At 42.5% G+C, this 19,553-nt stretch overlaps 1 protein-coding gene across 7 annotated transcripts in view; it reads left to right on the forward strand.

Annotated features, from left to right (window-relative positions):
• The window catches only part of LOC140464992 (phosphatase and actin regulator 1-like), a 468,298-nt gene that overhangs the window by 189,717 nt on the left and 259,028 nt on the right, over nt 1-19,553 (forward strand). For 6 of the 7 annotated variants that reach the window (XM_072560733.1, XM_072560737.1, XM_072560734.1 and 3 more), the window contains exon 2: nt 4,106-4,270. The exons of the other annotated variant lie outside the window; for it this stretch is intronic. In XM_072560733.1, coding sequence (XP_072416834.1) covers nt 4,106-4,270 — 165 coding nt within the window. The remainder of the gene's footprint in view (nt 1-4,105; nt 4,271-19,553) is intronic. 7 annotated transcript variants of the gene reach the window in all.

Consider the following 19,553-nt stretch of genomic DNA (forward strand, 5'->3'; position numbering starts at 1 on the left):
CTTAAATGATTTTAACGTACTTGCATCAACCACTTCTGCTAGCAGCTCATTCCATATGCATACCATCTCTGTGTAAAAGTGTTTCCCCTCCGGTTTTCAGGTTGGTAAAGAAGACGCATGGCACACTTGCCTTTACTGGTTAGGAAATTGAGCATAAGAGTCAGGAGGCCATGTTGCAGTTTTATAAGAATTTTGTTAGGCCTTCAATTCTGCTCACTACATCACCAGGAAGGATGTGGAGACTTTGGAGAGGATGTAGAAGAAGCTTACTAGGATGCTGGCTAGATTAGATGGTATGACCTAAAAGGAAAGGCCAGAAAAGCCCATGTATTGTGTACAATTCTGGTCGTCCCATTACAGGAAGGATGTGGAAGCTTTGGAAAAGGCTCCGAGGAGATTTACCAGGATGTTGTTTGGTCTGGAGGGAAGGTCTTAGGAGGAAAGGCTGAGAGACTTGAACCTGTTCCCTTTGGAAAAAAGGCGGCTAAGGGGAGATTTGATAGAGACATGCAAGAGGATCAGAGGATTAGATAGGGTGGTCAGTGAAAGACTTTTTCCAAAGATGATGACGTCAGCTTGTACAAGAGGGCATAAGTACAATTTGAGGGGTGATAGATTTAAGACAGATGTCAGAGGCAGGTTCTTTACGCAGAGAGTGTAAGGGCATGGAATGCCCTACCTACTAAGGTAGTCAACTCAGTCACATTAGGGAGATGTAAACTATCCTTAGATAGGCACATGGATGATTTTGGGATAGTGTAGGCGGACGAGCTGAGAATAGCAACATCGAGGATCGAAGAGCCTGTTCTGCACTGTATTGTTCTATGTTCTATGTCTTATGTTGTTTTCTTTGAAATGATGGAGGCTGAGGGGAGACTTTTAGAAGTCTATGAAATTATGAAATGCATAAGTAGGGTTGATGCTCAGTATCTTTTCACCAGAGTTGAAATGTCTAATACTAGGGGGCATGCATTTAAGGTGAGAGAAGGAAAGTTCAAAAGAGATCTGTGGGGCAAGTTTTTTTACAAAGACATGGTAGAAGTGTGGAAGCACTTCCAGGGGTAGTGGTAGAGGCAAATATGTTAGGAACATTTGAGAAACTTTTAAATAAGCACATGAATATGCAAGGATTGGAGAGATATGGACCAAAGGCAGGCAAAAGGGATTAGTATAATTTGACATCGTATTTGTACAATTTGACATCATGTTTGGTATGACATTGTAGGCCAAAGGGCCCATTCTTGTGCAGTACAAGCCAATGTTCTATATATAAAGGTATGGGGAAAAGTTGGAGCACTATGTAATGATGCTCATTTACTGAGCAGGTGCTGGCTTAATGACCTGAATGGCAGTCTCCTAAACTGTAACAACACTGTGATTCTGAAAGTGTGTCATGGCCTTGTCATGTAGCTAACTCAAGACATGAGTTTTCTCAGTGACTGTCACTTCATTTCAGTTGTAATACTTTTAAGATGTACAGTTCTCGGCAACCGGAAACAACAATCATTACAGTTTTCGATAAAAAGAAATAATAGAATGCAAATGCAGTGATATCTTAAGTAATGAGATTCAATCTGTCTCTTTCTTGTCTCTCAAATTAGAGAGACTAATAACAGAGTACCATACATACTTATGAAGAGACAGAAATATGGGCAGGGCGATAGGAATAAAAGAATGACTAGGGTAGGAATAGGTCCAATCAAGGATAGTAATGGGAAGTTGCGTGTGGAGGCTGAAGAGATTGGGGAGGCACTAAATGAATACTTTTTGTCAGTATTCACTCAGGAACAGGACATTGTTGTCGATATGAATACTGAGGCACGAATAAGTAGAATGGATGGCTTTGAGATATGTAGAGAAGAGGTGTTGGGAATTCTGGCAAGGGTGAAAATAGATAAGTCCCCTGGGCCTGATGGCATTTATCCTAGGATTCTCTGGGAAGCAAGGGAGGAGATTGCAGAGCCATTGGCCTTGATTTTTGTGTCCTCTTTGTCTACAGGAGTAGTGCCAGAGGACTGGAGGCGAGCAAACGTGGTTCCCTTGTTCAAGAAGGAGAGTAGGGATAATCCTAGTAACTATAGGCCAGTGAGTCTCACTTCTGTTGTGGGCAAAGTCTTAGAGAGAATTGTAAGGGATAGGATTTATGCACATCTGGATAAGAATAATGTGATCAAGGATAGTCAGCATGGTTTTGTGAAGGGCAGGTCGTGCCTCACAAACCTTATTGAATTCTTTGAGAAGGTGACTAAGGAGGTGGACGAGGGGAAAGCGGTAGATGTGGTGTATATGGATTTTAGTAAGGCGTTTGATAAGGTCCCCCATGGTAGGCTACTGCAGAAAATACAGAGATATGTCATTGAGGGTGAGTTGGAGGTTTGGATTAGGAATTGGCTGGCTGGAAGAAGACAGAGGGTAGTAGTTGATGGCAAAGGTTCATCTTGGAGTGCCGTCACTAGCGGTGTTCCGCAAGGATCTGTTTTGGGACCATTGCTGTTTGTCATTTTTTTAAATGACCTGGAGGAAGGGTTAGAAGGTTGGGTGAGCAAGTTTGCGGATGATACGAAAGTCGGAGGAGTTGTAGACAGTGAGGAAGGATGTGGCAGGTTACAGCGGGATATAGAGAAGCTGCAGAGCTGGGCAGAAAGGTGGCAAATGGAGTTCAATGTAGCTAAGTGTGAGGTGATTCACTTTGGTAAGAGTAACAAAAAGATGGTGTACTGGGCTAATGGTTGGATACTTGGTAGTGTGGAAGAGCAGAGGGATCTTGGTGTCCATGTACACAGATCTCTGAAAGTTGGCACCCAGGTAAATAGTGCAGTGAAGAAGGCATATGGCGTACTGGCTTTTATTGGTAGAGGAATTGAGTTCCGGAGTCCTGAGGTCATGCTGCAGTTGTATAAGACTCTGGTGCGGCCGCATCTGGAATATTGTGTGCAGTTTTGGTCGCCATACTATAGGAAGGATGTGGAGGCACTGGAACGGGTGCAGAGGAAGTTTACCAGGATGTTGCCTGATATGGTAGGAAGATCCTATGACACTTGGGGTTGTTTCCATTGGATAAAAGAAGGTTTAGGGGTGACTTGATAGAGGTGTACAAGATGATTAGGGGGTTAGATAGGGTTGACAGTGAGAACCTTTTTCCACGTATGGAGTCAGCTATTACAAGGGGGCATAGCTTTAAATTAAGGGAGGGTAGATATAGGACTGATGTTAGGGGTAGGTTCTTCACTCAGCGAGTCGTAAGTTCATGGAATGCCCTGCCAGTAGCAGTGGTGGACTCTCCCTCTTTATGGGTATTTAAGCGGGCATTGGATAGGTATATGGTGGATAGTGGGTTAGTGTAGGTTAGGTGGGCTTTGATCGGCGCAATATCGAGGGCCGAAGGCCCTGTACTGCGCTGTATTCTTCTATGTTCTATGTTCTATGTTCTATGTAAGACAGTTTATAGAAAAGGCATGATTTGGAGATGCCAGTGTTGGACTGGGGTGTACAAAGTTAAAAATCACACAACACCAGGTTATAGACCCAACAGGTTTAATTGGAAGTGTACTAGCTTTCGGAGGTACGCTCCTTCATCAGGTGGTAGTGTAGGGGTCAATCCTAACACACAGAATTTATAGCAAAAATTTACAGTGTGATGTAACTGAAATTATACATTGAAAAATTGATTGTCTGTTAAGCTTGATGAAAGGCTTAACCGGCAATCAATTTTTCAATGTATAATTTCAGTTACATCACCCTGTAAATTTTTGCTATAAATTCTGTGTGTTAGGATTGACCCCTACACTACCACCTGATGAAGGAGCGTCCCTCCGAAAGCTAGTGCGCTTCCAATCAAACCTGTTGGACTATAACCTGGTGTTGTGTGATTTTTAACTTTATAGAAAAGGCGACAGATTACAAGAGCTCTAGATAGACAAAGTTCATTGTGAACTGGTAATAAGCATGACAGAATTTGTTTCATATTGTAGGCTGCGAGCTTTATTGGGAAAATCCAATAACAATTAACATTTGAAACATTAATGGGATGGGAGTGATGATATATAACCTCACTAAACATTCTGACATCACATTGCTCAGCTTTCTCTTTTGTTCCTCAATCCAGCGGAAGAAGTAGAAAGGCTGGCTGCAATGCGTTCAGAGTCACTGGTCCCAGGTACTCATACACCACCCATCAGGAGAAGAAGCAAGTTTGCAACCTTAGGGAGGCTGTTTAAACCATGGAAATGGAGGAAGAAGAAAAGTGAAAAATTTAAACAGACATCTGCAGGTAGGCATTTGCTTACAAATTATTTTCACCAGTTTTGAATATGGTAAGCCATACAGAAGTGAATATGGTATTTGGACTGACAACATAGTGACACCCACATCTTTTGGATTGAGAGGAGACCATTATGGATAAGCAATATGTATACTGTGAAGCTTATTTATGGTCTGGTGGAATGATTATTTCTTCAGCATGTGAAAACAAACTGACAGTTTGTTCTGTTTCCTGTTTCCATCAATTTCTTTCTTCCCATCCACGATATATACATTTCATAATTGACAGGTGCACTGTGTTCATTATCAGCTTTGTACGTAGTCTTTGCCTTTGGGTATTGGAATAAAGTGATGACTTAACTATTCACTTAAAAAAACAAATTGCCATTGAAAGAGTATGTTAGGTTTTTTCCACATGAGCCTCCAGCATGAATCATTCACTAGAACACCTGTTGATTTTCTTTCCCTGTTCCAGCAGCTCTACTGGGGATCAGTTGAGAAAACCTAACACAGCTCAAAACTTAGAGTAGCTGTGGCCTTTGTTTTTGTGTGCAGTTTCCATTGAACCATTAGAGTAGCTGTTTTTTAATTAAGGTTTATTTTTACACGCATGTTGGTAGACTCAAGCTGTGGCACAATCTGTTATCAGGCTATAGTTGAGTTTGTTTCAATTGTCACATCTAATTGGCAGTTTTTGGTAGAGCACAATTAACCAACATTAGAAATCTTATTCCTTTTTAAAACAAAAACATCAGTTTGCTTTTCTGTGTGAACTAGTCAGCCAGCCAACACATCACAAACAGCTGAACAAATACAAAAGCAAAATATTGCAGATACCAGAAATCTGAAAATGTTGGAAATGCTCAGGAGCAATATTCTGCTGTGGAATGTTCATCTGAAAGAAGTTCATCTCTTCTAGCTGGATTTATGTTTGTCTCCTTTACTCTGTTCATTTGTTTCCTTTTGATTCTGCTATTCCTATTTACACCTCCTCCAGATCCATATTTTGATTCTTTGCTCGCTTCTTGCTTTGGCTGAGTGTGTAGGCAGATGTCATGGCTTTGATCCTCAGATTCACTTAAAGAACAATGACCTGCATCAATTTTCCTTTGATTCTTCATTATTCCCTCCGGAAAAGTGACCCAAATGTCTTTCTTCCTCCAACCAAGTAATTGTACTTGGAAATCTTGCCACCGTTAAATTTCCCCCCATGAGCTTTAACACTCATGAACCTCTTGCATGGCCTCTTATTATCACAGTGATGCAAAATAAAATGTTTCTCCATATGAAGCCAGAAAGCAATAGTTCATGAGCAGTAGTTATTGATTTATGTCCAGTGAGCACTACCTTTCTTTACTTTTAAACGATCGTTTTCCACTCTAAACCTATTGCACTTATATCACCGATAATATGTATCACTATCACCTGATCTTCATCAAGTGCACTTTTCCATGCACTGCTATGCTTCCTAAAGTTTCTAAACAATGATTAGGGGAATATTGTGTGCGTGAATTGATTGCAGAGAACTAAATTTGGGCATGTATCTAACGTGGAAACAGATTTACAACAAGTAGATTAAGCATCTATCATGTTGATATGTTATAAAAATGGCAGTGAGCTGCTATTAAGTCAAGGGTTTTGCATTTTGACCTGGTGAAGAAAAGTGATACCAGTCAGGATGTTGTGTGATGGTGAATCACCTTGGAGTTGCTGATATGCCTATGTGCCTTCTACCTTGCCCTTCTAAGTGGTAGGCAATGGTTTTGTGAGCTGCTGTCACGTAAGTCCAGTCTTTGACCTGCTCTTGTAGATGTGGTAATAATGTAACCAGTGCAGAAATTTTTTTTAATCGACTTGTGCAACGTGGGCGTTGCTGGCTGGCCAGCAGTTATTGCCTGTCCCTAATTGCCCTTGAGAAGGTAGTGGTGAACTGCTGTCGTCCTGCTATAGGTAGACCTACAGTTCCTTGAGAGAGGAAAATCCAGAATTTTACGTCAGCAATAGTAAACGATTGGTGATATATTTCTAAGTCAAGATGGTGAGTGGCTTGGAGAGGAACTTGCAAGTGGTGGTGTTCTCATGTATCTGTTGCCCTTGTGCTTCTGGATCAAAGTAGTGTGGATTTGGAAGGAGCTGTCTCAAAATATTTGGTGATTTTCTGCAGTCCTCCTTGAAGGTGCTACACATTGCTGTTATTGAGTATAGGTAGTGGAGGGAATGAATGCTTGTGAATGTGGTGCTAATCAAACAGGCTGCTTTGTCCTGTGATGATGTCAAACCTCTTGAGTGTTATTGGAGCTGCACCCATTCAGGTGAATTAGGAGTATTCCATGACTTTCACCTTTAGATGGTGGACAGGTAGTGAGGTGAAGAGTGAGTTACACACTTTAATATTCCTATTCCTGACATGCTTTTGTAGCCACTGTATTTATGTGGTGAGTCGAGTTGAGTTTCTGGTAAATGGTAACCCCCAGGATGTTGATAGTGGGAAATTCAATGGTGGTAACACCATTGAATGCTAATGGGTGGTGGTTAGGTTGTCTCCTATTAGAGATGGACATCACCTGACATTTGTGTACCACAAAGTTACTAGATATCCTGGAGTTGAGATGACTGACCTCCCATAATCGCAACCATCTTCCTATATGCCAAGTATGACTGCAGGTTTTGTCCCCTGGTTCTCATTGATTCCAGATTTGTTTGGGCTCCTTGATGCCACAATTAGTTAAATATGGCCTTGATGTCAAGGGCTGTCATTTGGACCTCTGGAATTCAACCAGGGCTGTAATGTGGTCAGAGGTTGAGTGGCCCTGACAGAGTCCAAACCGGGCATCAGTAAGCTGGTTATTGCTGAGCAAGTGCTACTTGATAGCACTGTTGATAATGTCTTCCATCAGTTTGTTGATTAGACTGATGGGGCAGTAATTTGCTGAATTGAACTTGTTCTGCTTTTTTGTGTACAGGACCTACCTGGGCAATTTTCCATATTGTTGGTCAGGTTCCAGCGTTACATCCATACTGAAACAGTTTGGCTAAGGAACTGGTAAATTCGGGAGCACAGGTCTTCAGTACTATTGGTAGAATGTTGTCAGGGCCCATATAATACTCAGTGACTAACCGTTTCTGGATATCACGTGGAGTGAATCAAATTGGCTGAAGACTGGCATCTGTGATACTGAGACCTCTGGGGGAGGCCAGGATGAATCATCCACGAAGCATTTCTAACTGAAGATTGTTGCAAATGCTCCAGCCTTATCTTTTGCATTGATGTTTTGGGCTCTTCTTTCATTTAGGATGGGATATTTGTGAAGCCTTCTCCTTTATTAAGTTGTTTAATTAATTACTGGAAGGGGCAGGGCTGTAGAGTTAGAACTGATCAGTTTGATAGCTTCACCAGGTTGACAGCTCGTCTTTAGCTGTGCCTGATGCAGTCCCTGGCATCCTGTCTTGTACTCTTCATTCAAGCAGGATTGATCTCCTGGCTTGATGGTAATGGTTGAGTGGGGATTATGCTGGACCTTGAGGTTGCACATTATGTTGGGAGTATAATGCTTCTGCTGTTTATGGCCCACATTGCCTTATGGATAGCAGTCTTGAGTTGTTAGATTTGTTTGAAGCCTGCCCCATTTAGCATGGTAGTCATGTCATGCAGTACAATGCAAGTTATTCTCAATATGAGAGCAGGTCTTTGTTTCCACAAGCACCGTGTGGTGGTCATTATTATTGCTACTTTCATGGACAAATGCATGTGCAGCAGGAAGATTGATAAGGATGAGGTCCGTTACGATTTTCACTTTTGTTGTACACTCACCATTTGCAGAGGCAGTCAGCAGCTGTGCTTTGAGGACCTGACTAGCTCAATTAGTTGTGCTGCTGCCGAGCAATTCTTGATGGTGAGCATTTAAGCGCCTCACCCAGAGTACATTTTACACCCTAGCCACCTTCCAAGTATTTAGCATGGAAGAGTACTTATCCGTCAGCTGAGGGAGGACAGTATGTGGTAATCAGAGATTTTCTTGCCCGTGTTTTAATCTGACCCCATGCAACTACATGCAGTCTAGAGTCAGTGTTGAGGGTTCCCAGGGCAACAACCTCCCAAATGTTCCAGTGGAAAAGGACATAATGGTGATGGTAATGTCTGGGACATTGTCTATAAGGTATGGTTCTATGCATATGACTATTGACAATGGTTTCATAGTAATCAGTAGATTTGTTTTTAGCCCTGGATAGCTTTATTGAATTTAAATTCCATCATCGCTTAGGGGGAATGAACCAGACCAGGTGTTAGATTTGGTGAAGTGACCAAAATTTGGTTATGTTTAGCGATGGAAAGGGATAGGTTTATACTGCAGAGCAAGAGTTATAGCTGGAGGAAAGACAATTATGATACCACTTCAACAAGATTTAGGATGCATAGGATGGGGAAGGAAACTGCAGGGGATGGACGCACTTAAAATGTGGAACTTATTCAAGGAACAGCTACTGTGAGTTCTTGATAAGAATGTACCTGTCAGGCAGGGAGGAAGTGTTCGAGCGAGGGAGCTGTGGTTTACGAAAGAAATTGAATCTCTTGTCAAGAGGAAGAAGGAAGCTTATGTAAAGATGAGATGTGAATGTTCAGTTAGGGCGCTTGAGAGTTATAAGTTAGTCAGGACCCAAAGAGAGAATTAAGAAAAACCAGGACGGGACATGAAAAGTCTTTGGCAGATAGGATAAAGGAAAACCCTGAAGCTTTCAATAGGTATGCCAGGAATAAAAGAATGACTAGAGTAAGATCAGGGCCAGTTAAGGACAGTAGTGGGAAGTTGTGTGTGGAGTCCGAGGAGATAAGAGAGGTGCAACATGAATATTTTTTGTCAGTATTCACACTGGAAAAAGATAATGTTGTTGAGGAGAATACTGAGATACAGACTACTCGACTAGACGGATTGAGGTTCACAAGGAGGAGGTGTCAGCAATTGTGGAAAATGTGAAAGTGGTTAAGTCCCCAGGGCCGAATGAGATTTATCCTAGGATTCTCTGGGGAGCCAGGGAAGAGTTTGCAGAGCCTTTGGCTTTGATCTTTATGTTGTCATTGTCTACAGAAATAGTGCCAGAGCTTATAGCAACCATTGTTCCCTTGTTCAAGAAGGGGAGTAGAGACAACCATCGTAATTATAGACCAGTGAGCCTTACTTCAGTTGTGGATAAAGTTTTGGAAAGAATTATAAGAGAAAGGATTTATAATGATCCAGAAAGGAATAATTTGATTCAGGATTTTGTGAAGGCTGGGTCATGCTTCTCAAACTCTTCAGTAAGGCGTTTGATAAGGTTCTCAACAGTAGGCTATTGCAGTAAACGTGGAGATATGGGATTGAGGGTGATTTAGTGGCTTGAATCATAAATTGGCTAGCTGAACGAAGACAGAGGGTGGTGGGTGATGGGAAATGTTTATCCTGGAGCTCAGTTACCAGTGATGTAGCGCAAGGATCTGTTTTGGGTCCACTGCTGTTTGTCATTTTTATAAATGAACTTGATGAGGACATAGAAGGATGGGTTAGTAAATTTACGGATGACGCTAAGGTCGGTGAAGTTGTGGATATTGCTGAAGAATGTTGTACGTTACAGAGGGACATAGATAAACTGCAGAGCTGAGCTGAGGGGTGACAAATGGAGTTTAGTTGTAGAAAAGTGTGAGGTTATTCACTTTGGAAGAAGTAACAGGAAAAGAGATTATTGGGCTAATGGTAAGATTCTTGGTAGTTTGAATGAGCAGAAAGATCTCGATGTCCATATACATGGATCCCTGAAAGTTGCTACCCAGGTTGATAGGGTTGTTAAGAAGATGTATGGTGTGTTAGCTTTTATTGGTAGAGGGATTGAGTTTCTGAGCCATGAGGTCATGTTGCAGCTACACAAAACTCTGGTGTGGCCACATTTGGAGTCTTGTGGACAATTCTGGTCACCGCATTACAGGAAAGATGTGGAAGCATCGGAAAAGGTGCAGAGGTGATTTACCAGGATGTTGTCTGTTATGGACAGAAGGTCTAAGGAGGAAAGGTTAAGGGACTTGAGGCTATTTTTGTTCGAGAGAAGGAGGTTGAGAAGTGACTTAATAGGGATTTATAAGATGATCAGGGGATTAGATAGGGTGGATAGTGAGAGCCTTTTTTCCACAGATGGTAAGGGCTAGTATGAAGTAGTTTTAAATTGAAGGATGATACATATAGGACAGATGTCAAAGATATGTTCTTTACTCAGAGAGCAACAAGGGCGTGGAATGCCCTGCCTGCAACAGTAGTAGACTTGTCAACTTTAAAGGCATTTAAATGGTTATTGGATAAACATTTGGATGATAATGGAATTGTGTAGATTAGATGGGCTTCAGATTGGTTTCACAGGTTGGTGCAACATTGAGGGCCAAAGGGCCTGTCGTGTGCTGTAATGTTCTATGTTCTATCAGTTGAAGGAGGATTTGGACCTCGGTCTTCAGAACATTAGCTGAGTTTCTGGATTAATTGTCTAGCAAAAATAGCACTAGGCCATCACCTCCCCTTGGTAAGTCACTTGGGCCCTTCAAGCCTGCCTTAAAAGTATTCGTTGACCATGTTTCCACTGCACTCCAGGGAAAAGAACTTCATGGAATTATGATCCTCTAGGAGGAAAAAAAAATTTCTCCTCACCTCTGTCATAAAAGGGAACCCTTACTTTCAGTCACCAGAGCGTTCCTTCCCTTAGGTTCCAGTGTATTTCAATTTTACTTGAGCTCTTTATGCCAAACTCGTTTAAATGCTGCCTTGTTAAGAAAGTAGAAAAGTCACTGCCTCATTAATTCTAGGCAATAGAATTATTGAAACATAAGGCTAAATTTTATCAAAAGTTGCCTAAGTGCCAACTGGAGTCTGCATTTTCTCCCTTTGTCTGTGGGGGTTTTCTCGGGGTCCTCCGGTTTCTTCCCACAGTCCAAAGATATGCGGGTTAGGTGGACTGACCATGTTAAGTGCCAGTTTTCGAACATACATATGTATAACATACATAACAACATACACCAAACCTTTATGGCACCATGCTTGCACTAACTTGAGCTCACCTGTGGCAGCAGTACTTGCTACTGCTATGACCTTCTAAAACTTATGACAATGTTTCAAGCTCAAATGTGCACACAATGCAGGATTCTATTTATAATGTGACATCATCACTTGTGTGATCAAGACTTATCGCTGCAGCTTCATGAGTAAAACTGCACAAGCTGTCCTATGTTGCAATCCTGTTTGAGAGTGTTTCTCTTTTTCTGAAACACAGCATAATTTTGCGATTTTTTTCAGTACAGGAACATCACTTTGCTTGAAAGCCTTTAAATAATTGAAATCATTAACTTTTATTGGACAACAACAAAAAAGAAATAAACACAAATAAAAAAAACAGCATTTGCTTAGAAAACAAACTGTTACCTCTTTCAAGAAACACTCAATTTACAGTCAATGAATGATAACTGATACTAGCTCACATCTATTCAACTCAGGTGTTAATTAACCCAGAACATGACAGTTCTCAAGAATATCAGCATCATAGCATTTTTGAGGGTATCTGGCACAGACTTTTAATAGGTGGTACTGATGATCACAGATGGCTTGTATATTAATGGAATGGAAACCCTTTCTGTTCATGAAGTCTCTGTTATGATATGGTGCTCTCAGTGCAATGTGAGTGCAATCTGTATTGCCCTGTACCTGGGGTAAGCCAGCACTGTTGGCAAAGACTACTGCCTGTGCTGCAGCACTGACCTTCTCATTGGAAAACAGGATTAAATGGTGTGACCTGGCATAACTTCATTGGTAACAGCCCTGATAAATACGTGGGCCAAGTGTTGGGAGATCACACACACAATTGTGCCATGGAAGCAGCCAGTTCTATAAAACTTTTCATGCTGCAGTCACCTTAACATCTCCTAGGATAGGATAGCCACCCATCCCTCATGTTCGCGGTTCCTGGCAACAGGAGATGTGATTGTGTCCTGATGGCGGCACAGTAACTCAGTGTTAGCACTGCTACCTCACAGTGCCAGGGACCAGGGATCGATTTCAGTCTTGGTCGACCGTCTGTTTGGAGTCTGCATATTCTCCTTGTGTCTGTGGGGGTTTCCTTCAGGTGCTCCAGTTTCTTCCCACAGTTCAAAGATGGATGGATTGACCATGCTAAATTGCCATTAGTGTCCAGGGATGTGCAGTCTCACTGGATTAGTTGTAGGAAATGCAGAGTTACAGAGTTAGAATTGGGGGGAGGTCTGGGTAGAATGCTTTTCAGAGGACTGGCGATGGGCTGAATGGCCTGTTTCCAAACTGTAGGGATTCTGTGACATCATGCAGTCTTTCAATTGCCGTTTGCCTCACTCATCTAATGGAATGGCATCATGGATGATCATCTCTGGGCATCCTCCTCTGCATCCTGAGGAAACCTTAGGCTGCCAATTCTTGCTATGGACGCTGTTTGGTAGTTGCTGGAGGTTGTTGTTGGTCGTTGCTTGCTGTTGCAGCAATTTCTCTGTGCCTCCACAGCACCACAGCCACAGCAATGATGACCTCTGCTGTGCCTGAATCCATTAGCCATGGTTCTAGTGAATCTGTGTCGGGAATATTAGAAACTGAACAGGTTCTTTGTCATGTGAGCAGTCAGCATTTGCATTACACCTAAATGATGATTTGCTATAATCCTCTCTGGTGCATTCCGACAAAGAGGACCACTCAGTTTCTCTGTATTGATCTTGAACCTTATTCTGAGAAATTCTGATAAAAGTCATACCGTGCGAATAAAATAGTAAATACATCAGAATTATTCAAGCTTTATGTCCCCAATCTTAACTCCCACATCACCGAAGAAATCCAACATTACATATAAATTATTGATGAATATTTATAGTTCAAGGTGAGATGAAATCGATTCCATGCCTATATGATCTTGGAATATATTTGTGAATTGCAGCCAAAGTGCCACTTTAAAAGTTGCCTGAGATCATTTCTGCCACACTATGAACAGTTTGTAATGATCAATGGCGTGGTGAAAATGGCTTGTGACCATGGTTTGCATAGTTGAACATTGCACGCATGTGGCATGCAGGGGACTTTGATTACAGATGTCTTCAACCTGTACTTTTGTACATGCCTGATGTCCTATGAAAGGTCCCAAATTGCTCACAAGTGGAACCAATGTGCTCAGACAGAAAAAAGAATACTGTTAAAAAGTGTGGCATTGGAAAAACACAGCCAGACAGGCAGCATCTGACGAGCAGCAGAGTCGAAGGTTCGAGCATAAGCTGTTCATCAGGAATGTAAGGAGAGGGCCTGAGGTGGCACAGTGGTACTTTGGTGCACCGACCTGTACACCGCAGTCCACCTTCCTTACCACCTATCCACTCCCACTTTCCAGTCCGAGCTATCACCATCACACCTCTCCCCGCCGCCCCCCCCCCAAACTTCATCTAACTGTCACATTCCCAGCTACCTATTCCCAGCTACCTCCTCCCATTTATCTCTCAGTCCCTTTGCTGCCCCCCCCCCCCCCCCCCCCCACCACCACATTCCTGATGAAAGGTTTATGCTCGAAACATGACTCTCCTGGTCCTTCGATGTTGCCTGACTGGCTGTGCTTTTCCAGCAACATATTTTTTGACTCTGATCTTCAGCATCTGCAATCCTCACTTTCTCCTAGAAAAAAGAATACTGCCCATTCTGCTTATGATCACAGACATTTTCCATTTCCATTGTATCCTTGTAACACAGTTGAGGATGGAAGTCAACACAAGGCATGCTTGGCAGAATGAGTCACAGGCTTTGCTTCCAATCTTCCAGCCCCCATCTTTCTTGCACTCCCTGTCCATCCTCATCAGTATGGGGCTTTCACACCTTCCCACACAATTCTTTCATTTGAGTTTTGATCTCCCAATATTACCCTCTGACCTCCAACCATACAGCTTAGCCTACCATCATGCTGTACTGACCCTCCATTGAGACCAGACTGTTTATGCCCATAATAACCAACACCTCCTCCCTCAACCCATATCCTTCAATACACTATCACCTCCAACCCTTCAATGTTGAGTTGCCTGTTTTCATAGTAATTATCCCATCTGCATCACAGCATGCTGCCACCAATCCTCTACTTAAACAACATCTCAAAACAGTAGTGGTCATTGATAACTCCACTTTGGTGAAAAGACTCTCAGGACTGAGTGTGGCCCATGATTGGAGACCAGTCCCTGGATTGTAGTGATGCAGAAACCTTGACCCTAACTAACCAGCAGCCAACTGACTATCTTCAAGCCCCTTAACAGAATGCTACCCTTGAAGCATTTTGGCATAACTCATTGACTCATGACAGTCCCTCTTGACTTGAGCGAGGGTTATTTCCCTTAAACTTTGAAACAAGGCCACTTGGCGGAAGCACATGCAATGTGTTTGTCTCTTAAGCTGCTAGCACATGGGGAAGACACAAGCAATCTCCCTGAAGTAACAGTGGCTGAAGGACCTGAACTTAAGGGAATTTATATTTGCCAGGAATTGGTGTTGGAGAGACTGTTAGGTCTGAAGATTGATAAATCCCCGGGGCCTGGTGGTCTACATCCCAGGGTACTGAAGGAGGTGGCTCGAGAAATCGTTGATGCGTTGGTGATTATTTTCCAGAGTTCGATAGATTTGGGATCAGTTCCTGCGGATTGGAGGGTGACTAATGTTATACGACTTTTTAAGAAAGGTGGGAGAGAGAAAGCAGGAAATTATAGACCAGTTAGTCTGACCTCAGTGGTGGAAAGATGCTGGAGTCTATTATAAAGGATGAAATTACGACACATCTGGAAAGTAGTAACAGGATAGGTCATGCTTGACTAATCTTCTGAAATGTTTTGAGGATGTAACTCTGAAGATGGATGAGGGAGATCCAGTTATTGTAGTCTACCTGGACTTTCAGAAAGCTTTTGATAAAGTTCCACATAGAAGGTTAGTGAGCAAAATTAGGGCACATGGTATTGGGGGCAAAGGGCTAACTTGGATTGAAAGTTGGTTGGCTGATAGGAAACAAAGAGTAGTGATAAACCGCTCCATTTCAGAATGGCAGGCAGTGACCAGTGGGGTACCGCAGGGATCAGTACTGGGACCGCAGCTTTTTACAATATATGTTAATGATATAGAAGATGGTATTAGCAATAACATTAGCAAATTTGCTGATGATACTAAGCTGAGTGGCAGGGTGAAATGTGATGAGGATGTTAGGAGATTACTTGTTAGGAGATTACACCTGGACAAGTTAGGTGAGTGGTCAGATGCATGGCAGATGCAGTTTAATGTGGATAAATGTATGGTTATCCACTTTGGTGGCAAGAACAGGAAGGCCGATTACTACCGAAATGGAATCAATTTAGGTAAAGGGGCAGTACAAAGAGATCTGGGTGCTCTTGTACACCAGTCAATGAAGGTAAGCATGCAGGTACAGCAGGTAGTGAAGAAGGCTAATAGCATGCTGGCCTTCATAGCAAGAGGGATTGAGTTATAGAAGCAAAGAGCTTCTTCTGCAGCTGTACAGGGCCCTGGTGAGACCACACCTGGAGTACTGTGTGTAGTTCTGGTCTCCAAATTTGAGGAAAGACATTCTGGCTATTGAGGGAGTGCTGCGTAGGTTCTGCCTGGGATGGCAGGATAACCTTACGCTGAAAGACTGGAGCGACTGGGCTTGTATACCCTTGAGTTTAGAAGACTGAGAGAGGATCTGATTGAGACATGTAAGATTATTAAAGGTTTGGACACTCTGGAGGCAGGAAACATGTTTCCGCTGATGGGTGAGTGCCGAACCAGAGGACACAGCTTAAAAATACGGGGTGGACCATTTAGGACAGAGATGAGGAGAAACGTCTTCACCCAGAGAGTGGTGGCTGTGTGGAATGCTCTGCCCCAGAGGGCAGTGGAGGCCCAGTCTCTGGATTCATTTAAGAAAGAGTTGGATAGACCTCTCAAGGATAGTGGAATCAAGGGTTATGGAGATAAGGCAGGAACAGGATACTGATTAAGGATGATCAGCCTTGATCAGATTGAATGGTGGTGCAGGCTCGAAGGACAGAATGGCCTACTCCTGCACCTATTGTCTATTGTCTGTATATATGTTACATGGCTGTGACATGGTGCCATACAGAAACACTTTCAACTCTTTGACTGATCACTGCTGACAATCATGAGATGCTGTTTGTTTTTTTTTGTGTCTGAGCTAAATAGCAAGGCAACACAGAAGAATTGTGTGCATTTAAATTTTGAATGAGGTAACAAAGTGCAATAAAAGGAAGTTAAGACTAAATAAAGATGTTGAGCACATCCAAGTAGACATGGTGTGAGTGAGTCCTAAGAAAGCAAGCAGAGTGCACTGAAGTGAGTATTGCTTTAATGTTTGAGATAAGTGCCTGTCCCTGTGCATGAAGTGACCTGGTAGCAATATCACAATGCATGGTGTCAGTCCACTCCATGCTGCAGAGTTGAAGTGCAGAACTGTATTCTGTGAGTTGTTGATGTGCCGTGATGTAGTAAGAGTAGTGCAGCTCCTATGCCAATTTCTGTGAACAGGCAGTCACTGCCCAGGAAGTATACTCCAGAATGTTGGGGACTGCTGTCAAAGTTAGAGGCGCAGAGGAGGAAGGGGCAACCTGATACCAACCAGATACCTGCTCTGACTTTCATGTCAGGTATTATCGCTTTTTTTTCTCTGACACGGGAGAATAGAAAATTTCAGAAAATGAGGCAAGTTAGGGGACAAATGAGATGTAGATGCCAACAAATGGGCCTCTTGCTATTTACTAGTGAGATTGTAATCTTGCTGTTCAAATCTTAGGTGGAAAATAAGATTTTTGTTTTCTCAATGTCAAAAATCTCATTTTTCCAATCTTGCCATATGTTCAGTTTAGCTGCTCCTAGTATGATTTTCCAAGTGAGTTGTGAAAGACATCTTTATTAATAGATACCACACTTTCTCAATAGCTGATGTAGGGCTAACTTTTTAAAAAAAAAATGATTTCTCCTTCCTTTTCTTGAAGAAGAGTATAAGTACAAATTCAGGAACATGCAGAGTGAGGTTCTTGAGTGGGTTGATATCGGGAGTGGAGTGTTATTGGAGGTTATGGTGGGCTTAAAAGTGGACATTCACTGGTCTGAATGAATTGTATTCCAGACTGATGTGGGAGATGAGGAAGAAAATCGCAGACACCCTGACCCAGACTTTTCATTCATTTCTGGCCATGGGGACATGTCAGAGGAGTAGAGGACAGCTAATGTGGTTCCGCTTTTCAAGACAGGTGGTTGAGTAAAACAGTGAATTATAGTCCAGTGAATCTCACATCAGTGGTATGGAAACTCTTGGAGAAAATTCTGAAGCAGAGAATTAATTTCCATTTATAGAGGCGAAGTTTAATTAGAGATAGTAAGCATGGCTTTGTCAGAGGGAGGTCTTGCCTAACAAAGCTGGTAGAATTTTTCTAGCAGACGATGAAGCATGTAGATGAGCATAGTGCAATCAATATAGTTCAGATGGATTTCAGCAAGATCTTTGACCGGTTCCCACATGGGAGACTGATAAAGAAAGTAAAAGTACATGGAATCCCAGGTAACTTGGCAAGTTTGATCCAAATTTGGCTCAGGAGACAGGGTGGTTTTAGAAGGGTTTATATGTGACTGGAGGCCTGTGTCCAGTGGTGTACCACAGTGATCAGTGTTGGGTCCCTTATTGTTTGTGATACATACGACCTATGTAGATGAGAATGTCAGAGGAGGATGATTAAGTTTCCAGATGACAAAAAGATTGGCTGGTGATTGACAGTGAGGAAGAAAGAGGTTGGTTTCAGGAGGATATGAATGGGCAGATGGGTAGAAGATGTAATCTAATCCTGATAAGTCTGAAGTGATGCAGTATGGGAGAAGGAACAAGACAACAGTATAGTCAATCAAGGGTAAGACCTGAAACTCAGAAGAACAGAGGGATCTTGGGTGCTTGTCTGCAAATTCCTGAGCGTGACAAGGTAGGTGAATAAGGTATTTAAGGTGGCACTTTCCTTTATCAGTCAAGGCACAGATTATAAAAGCAGGGAAGTAATGTACAGAATTTTGGTTAAGCCACAACTGGAGTACTTTGTTCTGGTCACCACGACTTAAGAAAGGATGTGATTGAAATGAAGGGGATACAGATTTAGTGACAAGGAGAGGCTGGATACATTTTCTTTGGAGTGGATAATGTTCAGGGGGACCTGATATAGGTGTATAAGATTATTGAGGGATTTGGACGAGATGAATAGAAAGCAGTAACAAGAGGCACACTTTTAAGATGAAAATGATGAAAACTTCCATTCAGAAAGTTAGGAGGTACGGGATGCAGGGAGATTTGGCTGTCTGGGTGTAGAATTGGCTGACCAAAAGAAGACAGTGACTTGCATGAAGAAGTGGAAGGGTAGGTTAGTAAGTTTGCCAATGACACAAGGTTTGTGTGTTGTAGATAGTGTCAAGGGTTGTTGCAGGCTACAACTTAGAACATACAACAATACAGCACAGAACAGGCCCTTCAACCCTTGATTTTGCGCTGACCTGTGAACTAATCTAAGCCCACCCCCCCACACTACCCCATCATCATCCATGTGCATATCCAAGGACTGTTTAAGTGCCCCTAATATGGCTGAGTTAACTACATTGGCAGGAGGGCATTCCATACCCTTACCACTCTCTGAGTAAAGAACCTGCCTCTGACATCTGTTTTACATCGATCACCCCTGAATTTGCAGCTGTGCCCCCTCGTATGACCTGACATCATCATCCTCGGAAAAAGACTCTCAATGTCCACCCTATTTCAGCCTCTGATCATCTTGTATGACTATTAAATTGCCTCTTAGCCTTCTTCTCTCCAGTGGGTACAGACCCAAGTCCCTCAGCCTTTCTCATAAGACTTACGCTTCAGACCAGGCAACATCCTGGTAAATCTCCTCTGCACCTTTTCTAATGCTTCCATATCGTTCCTGTAATGGGGTGACCAGAACTGTACACAATATTCCAAGTGAGGCAACACTAGCGTTTTGTACAGTTGCAGCATGACTTCACTGCTCTGGAACTCAATCCCTCTACCAATGAAACCTAACACACCGTATGCCTTCTTAACAGCACTATCAACCTGGTGGCAACTTTCATGGATCTATGTACATGGACTCCAAGATCTCTCTGCACATCCACACTACCAAGAATCTTTCCATTGACTCAGTATTTTGCCTTCTTGTTATTCTTCCCAAAGTGAATCACCTCACATTTATC

This window comes from Chiloscyllium punctatum, chromosome 41 (assembly GCF_047496795.1).
Source record: "Chiloscyllium punctatum isolate Juve2018m chromosome 41, sChiPun1.3, whole genome shotgun sequence".
NCBI classification, from domain to species: domain Eukaryota; kingdom Metazoa; phylum Chordata; class Chondrichthyes; order Orectolobiformes; family Hemiscylliidae; genus Chiloscyllium; species Chiloscyllium punctatum.